A 23,007-nucleotide genomic window follows, 5' to 3' on the forward strand; every position below is an offset into this window, starting at 1 on the left:
AGGGGTCCCTCTCCTGGTTAGAATCAGCCGTTCAACTTCCATGCCGTCAAACGTATCCGCGGTAAGTCCTGATAGACGAAATGGCCCTGTTGCAGAAGATCCTCGCGAAGAGGTAGAGGCCACGGATCTTCGAGGAGCATCTCCAGAAGGTCCGTGTACCAGGTCTTTCTTGGCCAGTCCGGAGCAATTTGAATTGCTTGAACCTTTTACATTTTTATTCCCTTTAGAATTCTTAGGATCAGAGGAAGTGGAGGAAACACGAACACCATCTGATTGACCCATGGAGTCGTCAGGGCGTCTACCGCCACCGCCTGTGGGTCTCTCAACCTGGAACAATACCGCCTGAGCTTCATGTTGAGACGAGAGGCCATCATGTCGATCTGTGGATATCCCCATCAACTTATCAAGCACCTGAACACTTCCGAGCGAAGGCCCCACTCCCCCGGGTGCAGGTCGTGTCTGCTGAGGAAGTCAGCTTCCCAGTTGTCTACTCCCGGAATGAAGACCGCTGACAACGCCACAGCGTTTCTCTCTGCTCAGAGGAGAATTATTGACACCTCTGACATTGCTGCTCTGCTTTTCGTTCCGCCCTGTCGGTTTATGTACGTTACTGCCATCACATTGTCTGACTGGCCCGATCTTGAAGAAGATGTGAGGCCTGCAGAAGGGCATTGTATATGGCCCTGAGTTCCAGAATGTTGCTTGGAAGGACGACTTCCTGACTGGACCATCTTCCTTGAAACTGCACCCCCTGAATGACTGCTCTCCAACCTCTGAGGCTTGCGTCTGTGGTTAGCAGAATCCAGTTCTGAATTCCGAATCTCTGACCCTCGACGAGGTGAGAAGTCTGTAGCCACCACAGAAGGGAGATCCTGGCTTTTGGCGACAGACGGATCCTCTGGTGCATGTGAAGATGCAGGCCAGACCATTTGTCCAACAGATCGTGCTGGAAGGGTCTTGCGTGAAACCTTCCGTATTGAAGAGCCTCGTAAGAGGCCACCATTTTCCCAAGAAGGCGAATGCATAGATGCACCAATATCCGGGTTGGCTTCAGGACATCCTGAACCATCGACTGGATTACTAATGCCTTTTCCAATGGAAGGAACACCTTCTGCGACTCCAGTATCATTCCCAGGAATGGGAGCCTCCGTGTTGGCTCTAGGTGAGATTTCGGAAGGTTCAGAATCCACCCATGATCCTGGAGAAGTTTGGTTGAGAGAGCAATGCTGTCCAGCAATCTTTCCCCGGACGGTGCTTTTATAAGGAGATCGTCCAGGTACAGAATTATGTTCACTCCCTGTTTGCGGAGGAGAAACAAACTCTGCCATCACCTTGGTGAACACCCTCGGTGTCGTGGAGAGGCCAAATGGCAGGGCCTGGAACTGGTAGTGACAGTCCTGCAGTGCAAACCGTAGGTAAGCCTGATGAGGCCAGATCGGAATGTGAAGGTACACATCCTTGATATCCAGAGACACTAGGAATTCCCCCTCCTCCAGACTTGAGATCACCGCTCTCAGAGACTCCATCTTGAATTTGAACACTTGTAAGTACGGGTTCAACGACTTGAGGTTCAAAATTGGTCTTACAGAACCATCTGGTTTCGGTACTACAAACAAGTTGGAATAGTACCCTTTGTTTAGCTGATGAGGTGGAACTGGGACAATGACGTGAGTCTGTACCAGTTTTTGGGTGGCATGTTGTAAAGTTATACTTGCCTCTTGTGAAACTGGAAAGCCTGATTTGATGAATCTGTGAGGTGGGAGCTCATGGAACTCCAGTCTGTAGCCCTGGGAAATAAGATTTATGACCCAGGGATCCTGGCACGAATTTGACCAGATTTGACTGAAGAATTGTAGGCGTGCTCCCACCTGACAGCCATCCAGGCATTGCGGTCCACCGTCATGCTGAAGTCTTTGAAGAAGTAGAGCCTGAGCTCTGTTCCCGAGTACCTGCTGTTGCTGGTTTACCTCTTGCGCCACTGGAGGACGTAAAAGCACCTCTGGATATGCCCTTGAACTTGGCCGTCCGAAAGGACTGTAACTTAGAAGATGAATAAGTCTTATTGGTTGGGGGAGCTGCGGAAGGAAGATACGTAGACTTACCAGCAGTAGCTGTGGAGATTCATTTGTCTAATTCATCTCCGAACTAGGCCTCTCCTGTGAATGGTAGGCCTTCCACGCCTTTCCTGGAATCCGCATCAGCAGTCCACTGGCGTAGCCGCAAGCCCCTGCGTGCCAACACTGCCATAGCGGTGGTGCGTGCGTTAAGCACGCCTATTTCCTTTATGGCTTCCACCATAATGTTTGCAGAGTCCTGTATATGCTGCAGGAATAAAACAACATTCCCCCTAGACAAGGAATCTAACCCCTCAAATAGGTTTCATTTAGCAATGGCTTTAGTGATCCACGAACATGCAATAGTGGGTCTTTGGGCCACCCCAGCAGCTGTGTACAATGATTTGAGTGTAGTCTCAATTTTACGATCAGCCTTGTCTTTCAGGGTGGCTGCACCAGGAACAGGCAATACAATTTTATATGACATCCTAGAGACTGATGTGTCCACTATCGATGGATTTTCCCATTTGTTCCAACCCTCCATAGGAAAAGGAAAAGGTGAGAGCAATCTTTTAGGGATCTGAAACTTCTTATCAGGATTAACCCATGGTTCTTCAAACAGGGTATTCAATTCCTTTGACGCAGGAAAAGTGACTGAGGACTTCTTTTTTTACATTAAAATAAGATTCCTCACACTCCCCTGACACCTTATCAGGAAAATGCAGAACACCTCTCATAGCCTCTATAAGAGCCTCTATTCCCTGTGACAGAGCTGCATCTTCCCCCCTCTGAGTCCACCTCCCCCACCTCCATGTCTGACCTGTCAGCATCAGAGTCAGACTGCAGGATATGGGCCAGAGATCGCTTTTGCGTACAAATGGGAGGGGATTGAGATGCTGTTTTGAGGATTGAGACTCTGTTCATAAACTCATCCACAGTCTGTTTTAAGTATTGAGTCTCTTTCTCATTGCGGGACAATTTTGTAGAAAGAGTTGAGATCACTCCCTTGAGAGAATTAACCCATTCCGGTTCAGCCCCGCTAGTCTGTGAACCCTGAGTACCCAATAGTGAGCCCCTTGGTGAAGAGGAACACTCTGCGGTACAAGAGACACACTCTTTGCCTGACATAATGTAAATGTGACAGCACACACACACACACACACACACGAAAGGTTAAGCACAATTAACCCACAAAGAGCCCTTCAGGGAGACACAGTTGTTTGGAGCCAGCACCCACCGCGCCCTTATCGCTAATGCCAAGCTTAGCTGGGTCGCAGACTAAGTACCCTGATAGGTGACTTAGTTCACTAATAGTCGCTCCCCCCCCCCCCCCCCCCCTGCTATGACCCCCTGGTAACGCTGAGGTAATCTGGAGTCACACTGGAGGAGCTGCGCATCCCTGTCCAGTCAGCATCTGTGTCCACTGCAGAGGGAAAATGGCGCTGGTGAGCTGCTGGATCCTCTCTTAGTGAAGCCCCGCCCCTTCAATGGTGCACGGTTTTCCCACTTTTTTTTATACTGGCTGACGAATCTGGTGCTTAAAATGGAGAAAACCGTTTTAAGACTGTTGTGCTAGTATGGGTACTTGTACAGTGTGCAGGGATGCAGTTGTGTACTGTGTCCGGAGAAGCATTCCGCCCCATGTAGAAGCCGTGCATCTCCGTACCCTCATACCTGGCACTGTGGGGGCATTTATGGATCTGGCACTGTGGGGGCATTTGTATACCTGGCACTGAGGGGGCATTTGTATACCTGTGGGGGCATTTGTGGACCTGGCACTGTGGGGGCATTTGTATACCTGAAAATGTGGGGGCATTTGTATACCTGGCACTGTGGGGGCATTTGTGGATTTGGCACTGTGGGGGCATTTGTATACCTGGCACTGTGGGGGCATTTGTATACCTGGGTACTGTGGGGGCATTTGTGGATTTGGCACTGTGGGGGCATTTGTATACCTGGCACTGTGGGGGCATTTGTATACCTGGCACTGTGGGGGCATTTGTATACCTGGCACTGTGGGGGCAATTGTGGATCTGGCACTGTGGGGGCAATTGTGGATCTGGCACTGCACTATTGGGGGCATGTGTGTATCATATCCCATTTTAATTGGCCACACCCATTTTTTTGGCCTCTAAGGGGCAGACCTACTGGGGGGCAGGGTCATTTTTTAAGTTGAGAATTTTTGTATGGCCCCCGAAGGATTTTATAAATATCCAAATGGCCCTTGGTAGAAAAAAGGTTCCCCACCCCTGATTTAAGGGGTGTAGTATGGTTTACCGGCGGTCGGGGTCCCGACGACCAGCATACCGGCGCTGGAATCCCGACAGCTTGGCAAGCGCAAATGAGCCCCATGCGGGCTCCCTGCACTAGGCACGGTCGCGCGCTACGTGCGCCACGCTATCTATTCTCCCTCCGGGGGGGGTGGTGGACCCCCAGGAGGGAGAAAATATATCGGTATGCCGGCGGGCGGGATTCCGGCGCCGGTATGCTGGTCGCCGGGACCCCGATTGCCGGCAACGTGAAGGCCACCCGATTTAAGAAGAGGTGCCAAGTGCCAAATGTGCTATAACCAGCGCTATTTGACACAACCAACATCAGTATGTATGAAAGCAAATAACACTTTTCTCTACAATATCTGCATATACCTAACGATTTCATTGTCGCCATACAACAGGAAAATCATTCAGAAGTTATTAAAAAATGATAAGCACACTTTTGTGGCTTACCATTTTTACATATCGGCAAGGATTACTTGCCAGTACGTGTACTAACCTGTGGCAGCAGCAGGGGGTCTGGCTGCACATGGAAGATCTTAAGCATGCGCAGTGGAGTCGGGTGGGTGGTAAGACAGCGAATTAGCATTAAGCTGAGGGATCACCCTAGGGGGAGTTTTCTCTCCCCTACTCAGGCAGCCAAGCTACAGTACAGCGTCACGATAAGTGTCAAGTAAAGTTCATGGTAGATAGGGGTAGATATATTAATATACATGCTCCGGTAGTTATCTGAATAGACCCGCTTCACCTCTGGATCGCGATGAAACGGGTCCAGATAAAGAAAGCATGTATGAAGCAGACAATTGCCGAAGAGGAAGAGTATCAAAGTAGCTGTGTATGGAAGTATACTTTCCCTCTTTCAGCTGTTACTGCTGCCAATGACCGGCGCTGCGTACATTCTTCGTATGCGCTGGTCAGAAATCCCCCAGCGGCACCCGCGGTCAGATTGGAAAAAAAATGTATGCACAGTTCCTGGCTGTCAGAGCCAACAGCCAGGGACATTGCTGCGAGCCGGGCAATAGCTGCAGTTGTCGAAATCAGTAGCTGCAGGTGTAGGAACGGTCACTGCTACTGATAATTCTATTATTGCCCAGTACATCATCTTATAGATGGCAGCACTGATAACGATGGCGGGGCGGATAGAGCCCCCGCCACTTGCCGGTAATCACATCTTTCTTACATCGGGTAGTGCGGTATCTGTGCACATAACGTGCGCTCTCCCATACCAACTAATCTTACATCTACCCCATAATGTGTGAATGCTTTTTCTCAAACTGTAGTTCATCCATGTCAAACTCACAGCCTCACTGGGCGTTAAGGAACATGAAAGGTTTAGGGGGTTGGATTACTGGACAGGAGATGTGACCAGGAAACATGGCCAAAACCACAATAGGGTACAAGCCATTTTGTATGTCAAGTCTCAAGCCATTTTCTTAACCACTCTAATAAAGAGCCCCTCAGGCCCTTTTATATGGCAGCCCACATCCTCCTTATGTCTCTATGTGTGCTTCAGAGCTCCATAATTCCATATATTCCAGCCTAGAGCCCCCTCATGCCCTTTATATGCCAGCCCAGAGATTCTTCATGTCCCTATATATGCCTTGTAGCACTCTCATGCCCATATATTCCAGCCCAGAGTCCCCTCTTGCCTCTTTATATGTGTCAGAGACCCTAATGCCACATTATATGCCAGAGTCAACTAATGCCTTTTGTTTGCCCAGAGCCCCTTTATACCCTTATGTCTGCCCAGAGCACCCTTATGTCTGCCCAGAACTCCCTTGTACCCTTATGCCTGCTCTGAGCCCCATAATGCCCTTATATCTGCCCTTGGCCCCCTCATGCCCTTATGTATGCCCACAGCCCCCTCAAGCTCCTTTATATGTGATAGAACCCTCATGCATAGCACAGAAGCCCCTTACCCCCTGTGCCAGAGCCCCCTAATATGCCAGAACTCATCATGCCCTTATATGCTGCCAGCCCAGTCTCAAAAGCTTACAATCAGCTTCACCACCGATCCAATCAAATTAATTCACTGCTCTCCACGTCCAAGACTCCCTGCCCCAGTTCAACCAGACTTGTTGACCCCACTGTCATGCCTATAATGAACATTCAGAGGTGGCAGACAGTGGGGCAGGCTGGTGAAGGAGCAGCAGAGAGGAGCTGTCCTGGCTGTGACACACTGGCAGTGTTGTCACCAGTGCTGGACACTAGCCACTCTGGATTAGCAAGCCTCTAGGCTCCAAACAGTGCTGCTGATTCCTGTACTGCCCAGAGGAGGACAGGCAACAATGCTTCAAAGTACTCAGTTAAAAACTGTAAATAGTTATTAGACTTACTGTAGCATACCTCCCAACATGACCCGCTCCAGGAGGGACACAATGCTCTGCTGCTGGACTTTTCTTTCAATTTATGATTGCTGGCACCTGTGTTGAACAGGGTACAAGAAAGGTGTTTCAGCACAGGTGGTGGCAATCATAAATTAAGAAGGAAGTCCAGGAGCAGAGCATTCTGTCCCTCCTGTAGAGGGTCATGTTGGGAGGTATGCTGTAGGGAGAGATGTATCAACCCCCCCCCCCCCACACACACACACACACACACACACTCACTCTCTCACTCACACGCACACACACACACACGCACAATATAAAAAGTGTATGTTATGCTGGGAGGAGCTTCCTGGATTTACCTTCCCTTGTATAAGCCCTCCCTGATTCTGCCCTACTTATACATACCTCCCAACATGACCCTCTCCAGGAGGGACAGAATGTTCTGCTCCTGGACTTCCCTCTTAATGTATGATTGCCTGCACCTGTTTTGAACAGGGTAACGGATAAGAAAGGTGTTTCAGCACAGGAGAGGGTCATGTTGGGAGGTATGCTTATAGCAGTGGGTTAATAAGAATACTTGGAAGTGGTATAATACTGTAGAACACCAAACATGCACATCTTAATTAGAATTTGTAATTTGTGGCTGCAAGTCACTCACAAGTCACGTAACCAAATACATACTTGGGCCAGGCTGGGAACGGTAAAGTCCATGAATCCTAAACCATTACATGAGTATATTTCTAATGCAACAAGGACTTTGTTCATTGGGCTTTGTCCTTCATTATTTTCCTGGAAAAATAATAGAAAAATTCATTAAAAATCACATTCTACTCATACAGGGTTATTTGCAAATAAAGAAGTTGCAGATTTATTAACAAACATAAAGTCTGCTGAAAAAGTGGTGAGCAAAGTGCAGTTATGTCCATCATGACTGTCCTGCGCCTGGTGAGGAGAGGTTACCATGGCCCAGATTTATTAAACGTTTTAGAGTGATAAATAGCACAGTGATACAGTACCAGCCAATCAGCTTCCTAACTGCCATGTTACAGGCTCTGTTTGAAAAATGACAGTTAGGAGCTGATTGGTTGGTACTTTATCATCGTGCAATTTATCACTCTCCAAGGCTTGATAAATCTGGGCCTACAGTATATGGTTCATAAACAGTGCTCATATCTTGCACCAGAGTAACTAGGAAGATACCGTGACCAAAGAATGGAAAGAAATCTGGAAGTGAGGGATGAGTCTAAGACTCTAGAGGTTTACATAGGTCCTAAAGATGATTTGATGATCTCTCACCCATCACACCAGGAAGGGGGTGGGGGGTGGTGTGATGTACTAAGCCTTGGAGAGTGGTAAAGTGAGAGTGATAAAGTGCCAGCCAATCAGCTCCTAACTGCTGGCCGGACTATTATGAGCACAGATGGTTATATACATTTGTATCTAATCTGCATGAGCTCATGCAGTGAAACTATACAGATAGGACTTGTAGTTCCACAAATGAATGATACAACACTGGGTATATAGAAGGATTTGATTATTCCCGGCACAAAACCACAAAGTTAACGTGAGAATATATTTTAGAAGGGATAAAAATAGCTTTTATATAATTGTACTGATTACAGTATCAATGATACATATTTTTTATTGTGCTAAAGAACAATTAGAGTACAATTAGTACAAAAACTATTAGAGTATTAAATAATAAGAATTTACTTACCGATAATTCTATTTCTCGTAGTCCGTAGTGGATGCTGGGGACTCCGTAAGGACCATGGGGAATAGCGGCTCCGCAGGAGACGAGACTGGGCACATCTAAAGAAAGCTTTAGGACTATCTGGTGTGCACTGGCTCCTCCCCCTATGACCCTCCTCCAAGCCTCAGTTAGGATACTGTGCCCGGACGAGCGTACACAATAAGGAAGGATTTTGAATCCCGGGTAAGACTCATACCAGCCACACCAATCACACCGTACAACTTGTGATCTGAACCCAGTTAACAGCATGATAACAGAGGAGCCTCTAGAAAAGGTGGCTCACTACAGCAATAACCCGATTTTTTGGTAACAATAACTATGTACCAGTATTGCAGACAATCCGCACTTGGGATGGGCGCCCAGCATCCACTACGGACTACGAGAAATAGAATTATCGGTAAGTAAATTCTTATTTTCTCTAACGTCCTAAGTGGATGCTGGGGACTCCGTAAGGACCATGGGGATTATACCAAAGCTCCCAAACGGGCGGGAGAGTGCGGATGACTCTGCAGCACCAATTGAGAGAACTCCAGGTCCTCCTCAGCCAGGGTATCAATTTTGTAGAATTTTACAAACGTATTTGCTCCTGACCAAGTAGCTGCTCGGCAAAGTTGTAAAGCCGAGACCCCTCGGGCAGCCGCCCAAGATGAGCCCACCTTCCTTGTGGAGTGGGCATTTACAGATTTTTGGCTGTGGCAGGCCTGCCACAGAATGTGCAAGCTGAATTGTACTACAAATCCAACGAGCAATAGTCTGCTTAGAAGCAGGAGCACCCAGCTTGTTGGGTGCATACAGGATAAACAGCGAGTCAGATTTTCTGACTCCAGCCGTCCTGGAAACATATATTTTCAGGGCCCTGACAACGTCTAGCAACTTGGAGTCCTCCAAGTCCCTAGTAGCCGCAGGCACCACAATAGGTTGGTTCAGGTGAAACTCTGAAACCACCTTAGGGAGAAACTGAGGACGAGTCCTCAATTCCGCCCTGTCCGAATGGAAAATCAGATAAGGGCTTTTACAGGATAAAGCCGCCAATTCTGACACGCGCCTGGCCCAGGCCAGGGCCAACAGCATGACCACTTTCCATGTGAGATATTTTAACTCCACAGATTTAAGTGGTTCAAACCAATGTGACTTTTGGAACCCAAAAAACTACATTGAGATCCCAAAGTGCCACTGGAGGCACAAAAGGAGGCTGTATATGCAGAACCCCTTTTTCAAACGTCTGAACTTCAGGGACTGAAGCTAGTTCTTTTTGGAAGAAAATTGACAGGGCCGAAATTTGAACCTTAATGGACCCCAATTTCAGGCCCATAGACACTCCTGTTTGCAGGAAATGTAGGAATCGACCCAGTTGAATTTCCTCCGTCGGGCCTTACTGGCCTCGCACCACGCAACATATTTTCGCCAAATGCGGTGATAATGTTTTGCGGTTACATCCTTCCTGGCTTTGATCAGGATAGGGATGACTTCATCCGGAATGCCTTTTTTCCTTCAGGATCTGGCGTTCAACCGCCATGCCGTCAAACGCAGCCGCGGTAAGTCTTGGAACAGACAGGGTCCTTGTTGGAGCAGGTCCCTTCTTAGAGGTAGAGGCCACGGATCCTCCGTGAGCATCTCTTGAAGTTCCGGTTACCAAGTCCTTCTTGGCCAATCCGGAGCCACGAATATAGTGCTTACTCCTCTCCATCTTATCAATCTCAGTACCTTGGGTATGAGAGGCAGAGGAGGGAACACATACACTGACTGGTACACCCACGGTGTTACCAGAGCGTCTACAGCTATTGCCTGAGGGTCCCTTGACCTGGCGCAATACCTGTCGAGTTTTTCCCAACGGTTTATAATCATGTGGAAGACTTCTGGGTGAAGTCCCCACTCTCCCGGGTGGAGGTCGTGCTGAGGAAGTCTGCTTCCCAGTTGTCCACTCCCGGAATGAATACTGCTGACAGTGCTACACATGATTTTCCGCCCAGCGAAGAATCCTTGCAGCTTCTGCCATTGCCCTCTTGCTTCTTGTGCCACCCTGTCTGTTTACGTGGGTGACTGCCGTGATGTTGTCCGACTGGATCAACACCGGCTGACCTTGAAGCAGAGGTCTTGCTAAGCTTAGAGCATTGTAAATGGCCCTTAGTGTGAAGTGATGTCTCCAGGCTTGACCATAAGCCCTGGATATTCCTTCCCTGTGTGACTGCTCCCCAGCCTCGCAGGCTGGCATCCGTGGTCACCAGGACCCAGTCCTGAATGCCGAATCTGCGGCCCTCTAGAAGATGAGCACTCTGCAACCACCACAGGAGGGACACCCTTGTCCTTGGTGACAGGGTTATCCGCTGATGCATCTGAAGATGCGACCCGGACCATTTGTCCAGCAGGTCCCACTGGAAAGTTCTTGCGTGGAATCTGCCGAATGGGATTGCTTCGTAGGAAGCCATCATTTTACCCAGAACCCTTGATGCACTGAGACTTGGCTCGGTTTTAGGAGGTTCCTGACTAGCTCGGATAACTCCCTGGCTTTCCCCTCCGGGAGAAACACCTTTTTCTGGACTGTGTCCAGGATCATCCCTAGGAACAGAAGACAAGTCGTCGGAACCAGCTGCGATTTTGGAATATTGAGAATCCATTCGTGCTGCCGCAACACTACCTGAGATAGTGCTACACCGACCTCCAACTGTTCCCTGGATCTTACCCTTATCAGGGAATTGTCCAAGTAAGGGATAACTAAAATTCCCTTCCTTCGAAGGAATATCATAATTTCGGCCATTACCTTGGTAAAGACCCGGGGTGCCGTGGACCATCCATACGGCAGCGTCTGAACTGATAGTGACAGTTCTGTACCATAAACCTGAGGTACCCTTGGTGAGAAGGGTAAATTTTGACATGAAGGTAAGCATCCTTGATGTCCCGAGACATCATGTAGTCCCCTTCTTCCAGGTTCGCAATCACTGCTCTGAGTGACTCAATCTTGAATTTGAACCTCTGTATGTAAGTGTTCAAAGATTTTAGATTTAGAATCGGTCTCACCGAGCCGTCCGGCTTCGGTACCACAACAGTGTGGAATAATACCCCGTTCCCTGTTGCAGGAGGGGTACCTTGATTATCACCTGCTGGGAATACAGCTTGTGAATGGCTTCCAAAACTGTCTCCCTGTCAGAAGGAGACATCGGTAAAGCCGACTTTAGGAAAACGGCGAGGGGGAGACGTCTCGAATTCTAATTTGTACCCCTGAGATATCACCTGAAGGATCCAGGGGTCTACTTGCGAGTGAGCCCACTGCGCGCTGAAATTCATTGAGACGGGCCCCCCACCGTGCCTGATTCTGCTTGTAAAGCCCCAGCGTCATACTGAGGGCTTGGCAGAGGCGGGAGAGGGTTTCTGTTCCTGGGAACTGGCTGATTTCTGCAGCCTTTTTCCTCTCCCTCTGTCACAGGGCAGAAATGAGGAACATTTTGCCCGCTTGTCCACGAAAAGACTGCGCCTGATAATACGGCGTCTTCTCATGTTGAGAGGCGACCTGGGGTACAAACGTGGATTTCCCAGCTGTTGCCGTGGCCACCAGGTCTGAAAGACCGACCCCAAATAACTCCTCCCCTTATTAAGGCAATACTTCCAAATGCCGTTTGGAATACGCATCACCTGACCACTGACGTGTCCATAACCCTCTACTGGTAGAAATGGACAACGCACTTAAGGTGCATACACACGGAGCGATATAACTGAGCGATTTTGACTATATAGTCAAAATCGCTCAGAAAGTTAGTGCAGATCGCTCCGTGTGTATACAGGCAGCGATAGCGATGCGCGTCCCCGCTAGGTCGCTATCGCTGGGAAAAATAGTCAGTGCAGGCAAGTCAATTTTGGCTATGTCGCTGCAAAAGTTAGTCAAAATCGCTAATACTTTAAGAGGCCAGCGATTTTTCCCAGCGATAGCGATGTTGCAGGCGGCGGTGGTGCGGGCGGCGGCGGTGCGGGCGGCGGCGGGTTGCGGTGGCGGTGTGGGCGACGGCGGGTTGCGGCGGCGGTGCGGGCGGCGGCGGGTTGCGGTGTGGGCGGCAGTGGGTTGCGGTGGCGGTGTGGGCGGCGGCGGTGCGGGCGGGGGAAATTTACCTTTATCTTGCAGAGTTTGGCAGCGGAGCGGTACCAGTTTCAAAAATGGCGCCTCAGCGTCATTTTTGAAATTCAAGATGGCCGCCGCGAGCCAATCACGGCTCGCCGCGTCATCGCCCCGCCCCCTCCCGCTGACTTATATAAGTCAGCGCGAGGCAGCGGCTTTCAGTCCGACGGCGGAGGAGGAGCGGAGAAGAGCTCCTGAAGACTGAAGACGCCGTGGAAGTCCTGGATGGGCGGCGGCTATGCAAAAGAGCTTAGCAGCCGCCGCCCACCAGGTGAAGACGCCGGAGCAAGACCCCAGAAGCCCTGGGGAGGTGGCGCCCCCCCAGGTGAAGACGCCGGAAGCCCTGGGAAGGCGGCGGCCATGCAAAAGAGCTTAAAGGCCGCCGCCCCCAGGTGAAGACCCAGTTTAATAAAGGATTTTTTAAAGAATGTGTCGTGTTTTTTTCCCAATATTTTCTTTACAGGTGGACTACAGGTGCCAGCGGGCCCTTTATGTCCGGGCATGCTGGCACTTGTGGTTCTCCAAGTGCCAGCATGCTGGGGCAGGCTTGCTGGGACCTGTAGGCCACCTGTAAAGAACAATATTACTATTGAAAGGCTATCAGCCTCCCATCCACCGCCCACGGATGGGGGGGACAGCCTCGGGCTTCACCCCTGGCCCCTGGGTGGCTGGAGGGGGGGACCCCTTGATTTAAGGGGTCCTCACTCCTCCAGTGTACCCCGGCCAGGGGTGACTAGTTGGGGGGGTAATGGCACGGCCGCAGGGACCAATATAAAAGTGTCCCCCGGCTGTGGCATTATCTCCCTGGCTAGTGGAGCCCGGTGCTGGTTTGAAAAATACGGGGGACCCCTATGTCTTTTGTCCCCCGTATTTTTTAAACCAGGACCGGACGCAGAGCCTGGTGCTGGTTGTCTAAATATAGGGGAACCCTACTCATTTTTTTCTCTGTATTTTAACAACCAGGACTGGCTCAAAGAGCCCGAGGCTGGTTTTACATAGGAGGGGGGACCCCATGCAAAAATTTTTTTTTTTACTTTTAGCTATTTAAATACCAGCCACCCTGTAAAATCATCCTATATATGACACTCATCCCCTTATTTAAATGAGATAGTCAAAATCTCCCATAGCCAAAATCTCTTGCATAGTTAGACAAAATCTCTGGTAAAGTTAGTCAAAATCTCCTACTGCCAGTTCAAGGGAAAAGTTAGTCAAAATCTCTCATAGTCAAAATCTCTCCGTGTGTATGCAAGAGATTTTGGCTATGGGAGATTTTGGCTATGGGAGATTTTGACTATCTCATTTAAATAAGGGGATGAGTGTCATATATAGGACGATTTTACAGGGTGGCTGGTATTTAAATAGCTAAAAGTAAAAAAAAAAATTTGCGTGGGGTCCCCCCTCCTATGTAAAACCAGCCTCGGGCTCTTTGAGCCAGTCCTGGTTGTTAAAATACAGAGGAAAAGATGAGTAGGGTTCCCCTATATTTAGACAACCAGCACCGGGCTCTGCGTCCGGTCCTGGTTTAAAAAATACGGGGGACAAAAGACATAGGGGTCCCCCGTATTTTTCAAACCAGCACCGGGCTCCACTAGCCAGGGAGATAATGCCACAGCCGGTGGACACTTTTATATTGGTCCCTGCGGCCGTGCCATTACCCCGCCAACTAGTCACCCCTGGCCGGGGTACACTGGAGGAGTGAGGACCCCTTAAATCAAGGGGTCCCCCCCTCCAGCCACCCAAGGGCCAGGGGTGAAGCCCGCGGCTGTCCCCCCCATCCGTGGGCGGTGGATGGGAGGCTGATAGCCTTTCAATAGTAGTATTGTTCTTTACAGGTGGCCTACAGGTCCCAGCAAGCCTGCCCCAGCATGCTGGCACTTGGAGAACCACAAGTGCCAGCATGCCCGGACATAAAGGGCCCGCTGGCACCTGTAGTCCACCTGTAAAGAAAATATTGAAAAAAAAAACACGACACATTCTTTAAAAAATCCTTTATTAAACTGGGTCTTCACCTGGGGGCGGCGGCCTTTAAGCTCTTTTGCATGGCCGCCGCCTTCCCAGGGCTTCCGGCGTCTTCACCTGGGGGGGCGCCACCTCCCCAGGGCTTCTGGGGTCTTGCTCCGGCGTCTTCACCTGGTGGGCGGCGGCTGCTAAGCTCTTTTGCATAGCCGCCGCCCATCCAGGACTTCCACGGCGTCTTCAGGAGCTCTTCTCCGCTCCTCCTCCGCCGTCGGACTGAAAGCCGCTGCCTCGCGCTGACTTATATAAGTCAGCGGGAGGGGGAGGGGCGATGACGCGGCGAGCCGTGATTGGCTCGCGGCGGCCATCTTGAATTTCAAAAATGACGCTGAGGCGCCATTTTTGAAACTGGTACCGCTCCGCTGCCAAACTCTGCAAGATAAAGGTAAATTTCCCCCGCCCGCACCGCTGCCGCAACCCGCCGCCGCCCACACCGCCGCCGCCCACACCGCCACCGCAACCCACCGCCGCCCATACCGCAACCCGCCGCCGCCCGCACCGCCGCCGCAACCCGCCGTCGCCCACACCGCCACCGCAACCCGCCGCCGCCCGCACCGCCGCCACAACCCGCCGCCGCCCGCACCACCGTCGCTGGGAAAAATCGCTGGCCTCTTAAAGTATTAGCGATTTTGACTAACTTTTGCAGCGACATAGCCAAAATTGACTTGCCTGCACTGACTATTTTTCCCAGCGATAGCGACCTAGCGGGGACGCGCATCGCTATCGCTGCCTGTATACACACGGAGCGATCTGCACTAACTTTCTGAGCGATTTTGACTATATAGTCAAAATCGCTCAGTTATATCGCTCCGTGTGTATGCACCTTTAGACTTGATGCCAGTCGGCAAATATTCCGCTGTGCATCACGCATATATAGAAATGCATCTTTTAAATGCTCTATAGGCAAAAATATACTGTCCCTATCTAGGGTATCAATATTTTCAGTCAGGGAATCCGACCACGCCAACCCAGCACTGCACATCCAGGCTAAGGCGATTGCTGGTCGCAGTATAACACCAGTATGTGTGTAAATACATTTTAGGATACCCTCCTGCTTTCTATCAGCAGGATCCTTAAGGGCGGCCATCTCAGGAGAGGGTAGAGCCCTTACAAGCGTGTGAGCGCTTTATCCACCCTAGGGGGTGTTTCCCAACGCACCCTAACCTCTGGCGGGAAATGATATAATGCCAATAACATTTTAGAAATTATCAGTTGTTATCGGGGGAAAACCACGCATCATCACACACCTCATTTAATTTCTCAGATTCAGGAAAACTATAGGTAGTTTTTCCTCACCGAACATAATACCCCTTTTTGGTGGTACTCGTATTATCAGAAATGTGTAAAACATTTTTCATTGCCTCAATCATGTAACGTGTGGCCCTACTGGAAGTCACATTTGTCTCTTCACCGTCGACACTGGAGTCAGTATCCGTGTCGGCGTCTATATCTGCCATCTAAGGTAACGGGCGCTTTAGAGCCCCTGACGGCCTATGAGACGTCTGGACAGGCACAAGCTGAGTAGCCGACTGTCTCATGTCAACCACTGTCTTTTATACAGAGCTGACACTGTCACGTAATTCCTTCCAACAGTTCATCCACTCAGGTGTCGACCCCCTAGGGGGTGACATCACTATTACAGGCAATCTGCTCCGTCTCCACATCATTTTTCTCCTCATACATGTCGACACAAACGTACCGACATACAGCACACACACAGGGAATGCTCTGATAGAGGACAGGACCCCACTAGCCCTTTGGGGAGACAGAGGGAGAGTTTGCCAGCACACACCAAAGCGCTATATATATACAGGGATAACCTTATATAAGTGTTTTTCCCCTTATAGCTGCTGTATTGTTAATACTGCGCCTAATTAGTGCCCCCCTCTCTTTTTTAACCCTTTCTGTAGTGTAGTGACTGCAGGGGAGAGCCAGGGGAGCTTCCCTCCAACAGAGCTGTGAGGGAAAATGGCGCCAGTGTGCTGAGGAGATAGGCTCCGCCCCTTTTTCGCAGACTTTTCTCCTGCTTTTTTATGGATTCTGGCAGGGGTTAAAATTCATCCATATAGCCCTGGGGGCTATATGTGATGTATTTTCGCCAGCCAAGGTGTTTTTATTGCTGCTCAGGGCGCCCCCCCCCCTAGCGCCCTGCACCCTCAGTGACCGAAGTGTGAAGTGTGCTGAGGAGCAATGGCGCACAGCTGCAGTGCTGTGCGCTACCTTGGTGAAGACAGGATGTCTTCTGCCGCCGATTTTCCGGACCTCTTCTGTCTTCTGGCTCTGTAAGGGGGCCGGCGGCGCGGCTCTGGGACCCATCCATGGCTGGGCCTGTGATCGTCCCTCTGGAGCTAATGTCCAGTAGCCTAAGAAGCCCAATCCACTCTGCACGCAGGTGAGTTCGCTTCTTCTCCCCTTAGTCCCTCGATGCAGTGAGCCTGTTGCCAGCAGGTCTCACTGAAAATAAAAAACCTAAACTAAAACTTTCACTAAGAAGCTCAGGAGAGCCCCTAGTGTGCACCCTTCTCGTTCGGGCACAACGATCTAACTGAGGCTTGGAGGAGGGTCATAGGGGGAGGAGCCAGTGCACACCAGATAGTCCTAAAGCTTTCTTTAGATGTGCCCAGTCTCGTCTCCTGCGGAGCCGCTATTCCCCATGGTCCTTACGGAGTCCCCAGCATCCACTTAGGACGTTAGAGAAATGTCTATATACTGTACATTTATTCACTGAGTTTTGAATTCATTCAGCTATATTGGTAAATCTAAATAGCGTTGGCTCATATTTGAATATAGGCATGAAGGCCCACCGGGAGAATGGAGTGGTAGGGGGGCATGCTTAGTGGTCTGGCCAGCCTACAGCTGTGGTGTGGCCCCCAACCACAGAGGTTTTGCTAATTATTAGAGAGCACATGGTCTGGGCTCCTTCTAAATATATGTACAGTAAATACTGCTGGTGGATGCATGATAATGTACAATGCACTGTAGTGAATGCACCATAGTGCAGTGCAGTATAATAAAACATATTCATATCTATAATTCAAGGGCACAGTCTGGAAGCAGATCCCTTGAGGAGCGGGTAGGTCCCCAGTTAGTGGGGTCCACCGGGTGTTTCCCCTGTACCCCCGTGGGCCAGTCTGACCGTGCTGATACATCTGGCCAGCTGATCATTACTATCTGCCTATCTGTGTGGTCATTTATCAAATGGCAACTTGTCCAACCACATGCAGAACCTATCATTTAAGCCATGACAGGATCAGCATTGTGTGGCTTTAGTCTTTAGGTCTCGTGATGGTTGAGCAAAGACAATTGATTAAGCAATGACGGCCATGTTGTAGGCAATAAGATTAATTTACCCAGCATCCTCTACACCCTCAATCAAAAACAGTACAGTCAGGTCAGAAAGATACAGACTAAAAACTATGTGTTCTACTGAATACAATACCTCATCATAAGTTCCCAACTTCTGTCCAATTTGTTGCTGGAGCAACTGTTTCGCTTTCACCCATGTAGATAGCAGTTGCTGTCTAATGGAGATTGGTACTACATCTTCTGGAGCACTCCCATTTGTCAAATCCAAAGCATAGTCACAGACCTAAAAATATTATGTAAAAATATCATACTGAAAAAAGACAAGCAACAGAAACATCTTTCAGGATGCACACTGGAACCAAACAACATGTCAAAATTACTTGTCTTTAGTGGTATCATATGCATTAAAATTATTTCATTGGTGAAGTACTACAATATAGGGCTCAGATTCAGACCTGATCGCTCCTCTGCGTTTTTGCAGCAGTCTGCGATCAGATAGCCACCAACCATAGAGAGTGAAAACCCGCCCCGTGCTAGTGTGCAAATGCATGCCTACGCTGTGCGAAAACTTCTCCAGAAAGCGGACATCTGCAAATCCATTCGCAACTCACTCATGACCATGTTTATATTAATGTTAAACATGCATACAAATGTCTTTTGTGTCCTCATATTAGGCAGTCCGATCACTCATCACTCTGGTTAATTCCCAAATATTTGTCGGTATTAGGCAGGGATCGACCAACCACTAGGGAAGTTAAGATTTGGCCAGAGGGAGCCTTGTTAAGTCTGCAGGGTTATTTTGAATTCACTGATTGGGATCAGTTCATTGAGGAGGCTACAGGGGATTTAGGTGTTGATAAAGATCTACTGGCCTCAATGGTATCACTGTATATTAATTGCTGTATAGAAAGTGTTACTAAGAGGCAGGTAGTTCAAATTTTCTCAAATGATAAACCTTGGATGAATAGCGAGGTTCGCTTTCTATTTAGAGCTAGGGATAGGGCATTTAGAGCAAAAGATAACCTAGCCCTTAGAATGTAAGCTCTCACGAGTAGGGCCCTCTTCCCTCATGTGCTTATCCTTTTCTTACTTAAATAATCCTCAACTGCCCAAATCACGCAGTTTTTTGGCCACCTGGAACTTATCTCTGTCATTTACTGGTGTAGTTATGCTTAGTTACCCTGTACTTGTCCTAAATTGTCTTCAACTGTAAGTCACTGTTTTCCTGTTTTGATTATGTGCATATGTACTCTGTAATTGGGCGCTGCGGAACCCTGGTGGCGACATATAAATAAAGGATAATAATAATAGCCTATACGATAGCCCATTCCAATTTAAAAAGAGGTATTCGTCTTGCTAAGGAAGCTTATTCGAACAGGATCAAAAACCATTTTAAGGAATCAGGTGATGCAAGGACGACGTGGAGAAGAATTAAATGCATCTCTGATTATAAAAGTTCAACTTCTGCTAGGTCAGGTGGTAATTTGGCTGATGAGCTAAACCAGTTTTATGCACGCTTTGCAGAAGTTGAGCCTTTTATTGGTAATCCCTCTAGCTTCCATTCAGATAGTTCTTTGACTCTGACTGAAGCTGAGGTTAGGAATTGTTTCAGCAGAACGAACGCCAGGAAGGCTCCTGGCCCGGATTGTATTCCAGGCAGAGTCTTACGGGCGTGTGCTGGGCAGCTGGCAAGCATTTTTACAAAGATTTTTAAATTTTTCATTGAGTCAATGTATTGTCACACGGTGTTTTAAAACTTCAATAATTGTTCCAATTCCCAAGACTGCGTTGGTCATTGGTCTGAACGACTATAGGCCAATTGCTCTCACTTCATTGATTATGAAATGTTTTGAGAGAATTGTTTTGACCCATCTAAAAAGCGTAATACCACTGGGATTTGACCCCAATCAGTTTGCCTATCGGCCGAACAGATCAACTTCAGATGCAGCTCTTATGGTCCTTCACTGGGTACTTTGTCACCTTGAAAATAGACTCCTATGTTAGACTGTTATTCGTGTACTACAGTTCCGCCTTTAACACGGTAGTGCCAGCAGTGTTAATAAACAAGCTATCAGAGATCGGATAAGATAGTCCGCAGACAGTCAAACTGGGCTCTGACTTGTCTTCGGAATTGGTATTAAATGTAGGAGTTCCGCAGGGTTGTGTTTTAAGCCCTTTTTTATACTCCTTGTATACCTCCGACTGCGAGTCCAATTCGGAAACGATCTCTGTGATAAAGTTTGCGGATGATACCACTTTAGTGGATTTGATAACTAGTGGAGATGAGAGTAGTTACAGAGAGGAAGTGAGAAGACTCCCTGACTGGGGGGTAAAAAATAACCTGTTGCTAAACGGTAAGAAAACTAAGGAGGTTGTTATAGACTTCAGGAAATCTAAGAAAACCAGTATTCGGCCGCTGATATTGAATGGTGAGGAGGTGGATGGGGTTGCCAATGTGAAATTCTTTGGGATTAAATTTCCTGAGAATTTATCATGGTCTCTGCATATCACGTCAGTGGTTGGGAAGGCCCAGCAATGTCTTACGGAAGCTCTGAGCAGCAGGTCTGCAGAAATCGACTCTTGTTAATTTTTGCCGCTGCGTGATTGAGAACTTGCTGACCGCTGCTTTACCGCTGTGTGATTGGGAGCTTGCTGGTATGGTAATTCTAAGTGTTCTGATCTTGTTGCCTTGGATAGAGTGATTAAATCTGCAGAGAGGATCATTGGCCAATCTTTGCCTAGGTTGGTGGAAGTACTCACTGCATGGAGTCTGTCGACGGCAATTAAGATGAGTGAAATAGGGGTCATCCTTGTAATATGTTTTTTTCCCTCTTGCCGTCGGGGAGACGTTACAGGTGTTTAGGATGTTGAATTAGCAGGTTGAGGACTAGCGTCTTCCCTTCTGTGATTGTTTGCTTGAATTCTCAGCTTTGCTAATTTTATTTATGGTGTATTTTTTAATATGACATGAGAGAACTGTATGTAATTTCGCTATACATGTTTCATGTTGTAGTGACAATAAATTATTCTTCTCTTATCTCACCATCGAATGATATTTCCAGTCTGTGCGTATCCCAGGACTTACTCCTACAGTGCGATACAAACAGGCCGATCGGGACCGGAGCCGACGTCACATACCCTCCAAAAAAAAAAAGGCTTGGGCACGCCTGCGTTTTTCCTGACACTCCCAGAAAACGGGCAGTTACCACCCACAAACGTCTGCTTCCTGTCAATCAACTTGCATACGCCTAGCGATCAAAATTTTCGCACCAGTCTTTTGCAGTTTGGCCTTGCGCCTGCGTAATGCATTCCATACGCATGCGTGGTCGTTCGATAATTGCCAGTCATGTGAAATCGCACAACTGCGATCAGGTATGAATTAGGCCCATAGTGTGCGATGTTATTTTCTGTGAACCTTATAAAAGGTTTAATTGCCTGTACAGTCTGTGCTTTATTTTTTTGCAATTGTAACATTCTACACATTAGCCTTCTCAGGTTGCAACAAAATATCCGTTATCATGACACTGTGTTTCTAGTCAATCTTTGTCCTTACAGTGTGATGTCTTATTATATTACTACACTGCAGGAGTGTGTGATTTCTTTTATGAACAATATTTCTGTTCTAAAAGATTACTTGTACATTCCCATTTTGTTTTTGTTTTTTATAAAATATGGTAGCTCTTATTAGTATAAGACACAAATTTCACACCGATATCTCAGTATTGCTGAGGATTATACTATTTCCAGAAGAATTCTACACCTCTTTACACTATTCCGTTTATTTCAAATTCGTAATGCTGTTTAGGGAATATCCTTTATTTCTCAGTCCCTTCACTGATTATAACCATCAATTGTTAGTTCTTAATGTTCTGATATGAACACCATATATTTCTATTAAGACAGCTGGAAGTATTTTTCCCTTTATAACATACAGTCGTATAGTGTACTTGAATCCTTAATATGTTTTATGAAACTCCGTATGTGTCCCCCTTTATATTCTGATTGATTATATCAATTGTGGCTGTTAATGCTGTTACTAATTAATTATGTAATTACTGCTTGTATTCAGCAGCCCACACTGTCTCCACTACAAGTAATATAGGGGGAGTTGTACTAAGCAGTGATAAAAGTGGAGAAGTGAGTCAGTGGAGAAGTTGCCCATTACAACCAATCAGCATCGACGTAACATTTATATTTTGCATACTATAAAAGTATACAGGGCAGCTGATTGGGTGCTATGGGCAACTTCTCCACTTTTATCACTGCTTAGTACATCTCCCTCATAGTTCCCACTTATATTCCGTTACGAGTAATACAGTTCTCGCTAGTACTAAGCGGCACACACCGTCTCCACTGCTAGTGATAAACTTCCAGCTTATGTTCAGTGGTACATACTACCTCTGCTGTGCATCTCCCCCCGCAATCCACCTTCGATTAGCCCAGCATGCGTGGGAGCTGCAGTTGCTGTGATTTCTGGGCTCTCCATTTAGCGGCTGGTATAGAGACAGCCGCCGCCGGCAGCGGAGATATTTGGAGGTAGTGCCCGTACTTTAGATGATCAATTATACTGTGTAGAATCTATACATGAAATTGAATTACACAAAGAGGTTCACAGTTTTTTGCACCAGCCGGGAAGCAGCCCACGATCGTTTCACAGTTGGTTTCATCAGGGCTCTACGTAAATATCACCTGATTAAAAGCAAGTGGGACCATGAGTTCAAGGAGCCTATATTGTATACCCAAGTTGGATACACTGCCGTTAGAGACACATGTAAATCATTGGGAATGACAAATGACAACACTGTAACCAGAATAAAAAAAATAAATGGCAATTGTAAAAATTGAATATTCCATTTCAATGTCCTCTGGAATTCAGGGGAACTGAACTAATTACATTTCATGAGTCCTAAGCCTCAGATATAGAAAGTACATATTAACCTGAAGGCTAAAGTGTAATGTCAGTGTCATTTCTATTTGGCTTTTAAAGTCTAGTATTATGTTTAAAGCTTTACAATATGTAAAATGTACGGAACTAGGCAATTAGATCCAAAGTAACCTTTAGTTATTCACGGGAACCAATCTAACCACTTTTTCCAATTTTCCTAAATGTTAGAATTATTAACATATAAAACAAAAGTCATTTATCCATGGATGTCTCTGTAAATTTCAAGTG

The 23,007-nt window shown here is 47.8% G+C and overlaps 1 protein-coding gene across 3 annotated transcripts in view; it reads right to left on the minus strand.

The window, feature by feature from the left end:
- The window catches only part of CFAP46 (cilia and flagella associated protein 46), a 798,890-nt gene that overhangs the window by 376,218 nt on the left and 399,665 nt on the right, over window positions 1-23,007 (minus strand). For all 3 annotated transcript variants that reach the window (XM_063962013.1, XM_063962014.1, XM_063962012.1), the window contains exons 21-22: window positions 17,968-18,117; window positions 7,336-7,443 (exon numbers count right to left, since the gene is read on the minus strand). In XM_063962013.1, coding sequence (XP_063818083.1) covers window positions 7,336-7,443; window positions 17,968-18,117 — 258 coding nt within the window. The remainder of the gene's footprint in view (window positions 1-7,335; window positions 7,444-17,967; window positions 18,118-23,007) is intronic.

This window comes from Pseudophryne corroboree, chromosome 3 (assembly GCF_028390025.1).
Source record: "Pseudophryne corroboree isolate aPseCor3 chromosome 3, aPseCor3.hap2, whole genome shotgun sequence".
NCBI lineage: Eukaryota > Metazoa > Chordata > Amphibia > Anura > Myobatrachidae > Pseudophryne > Pseudophryne corroboree.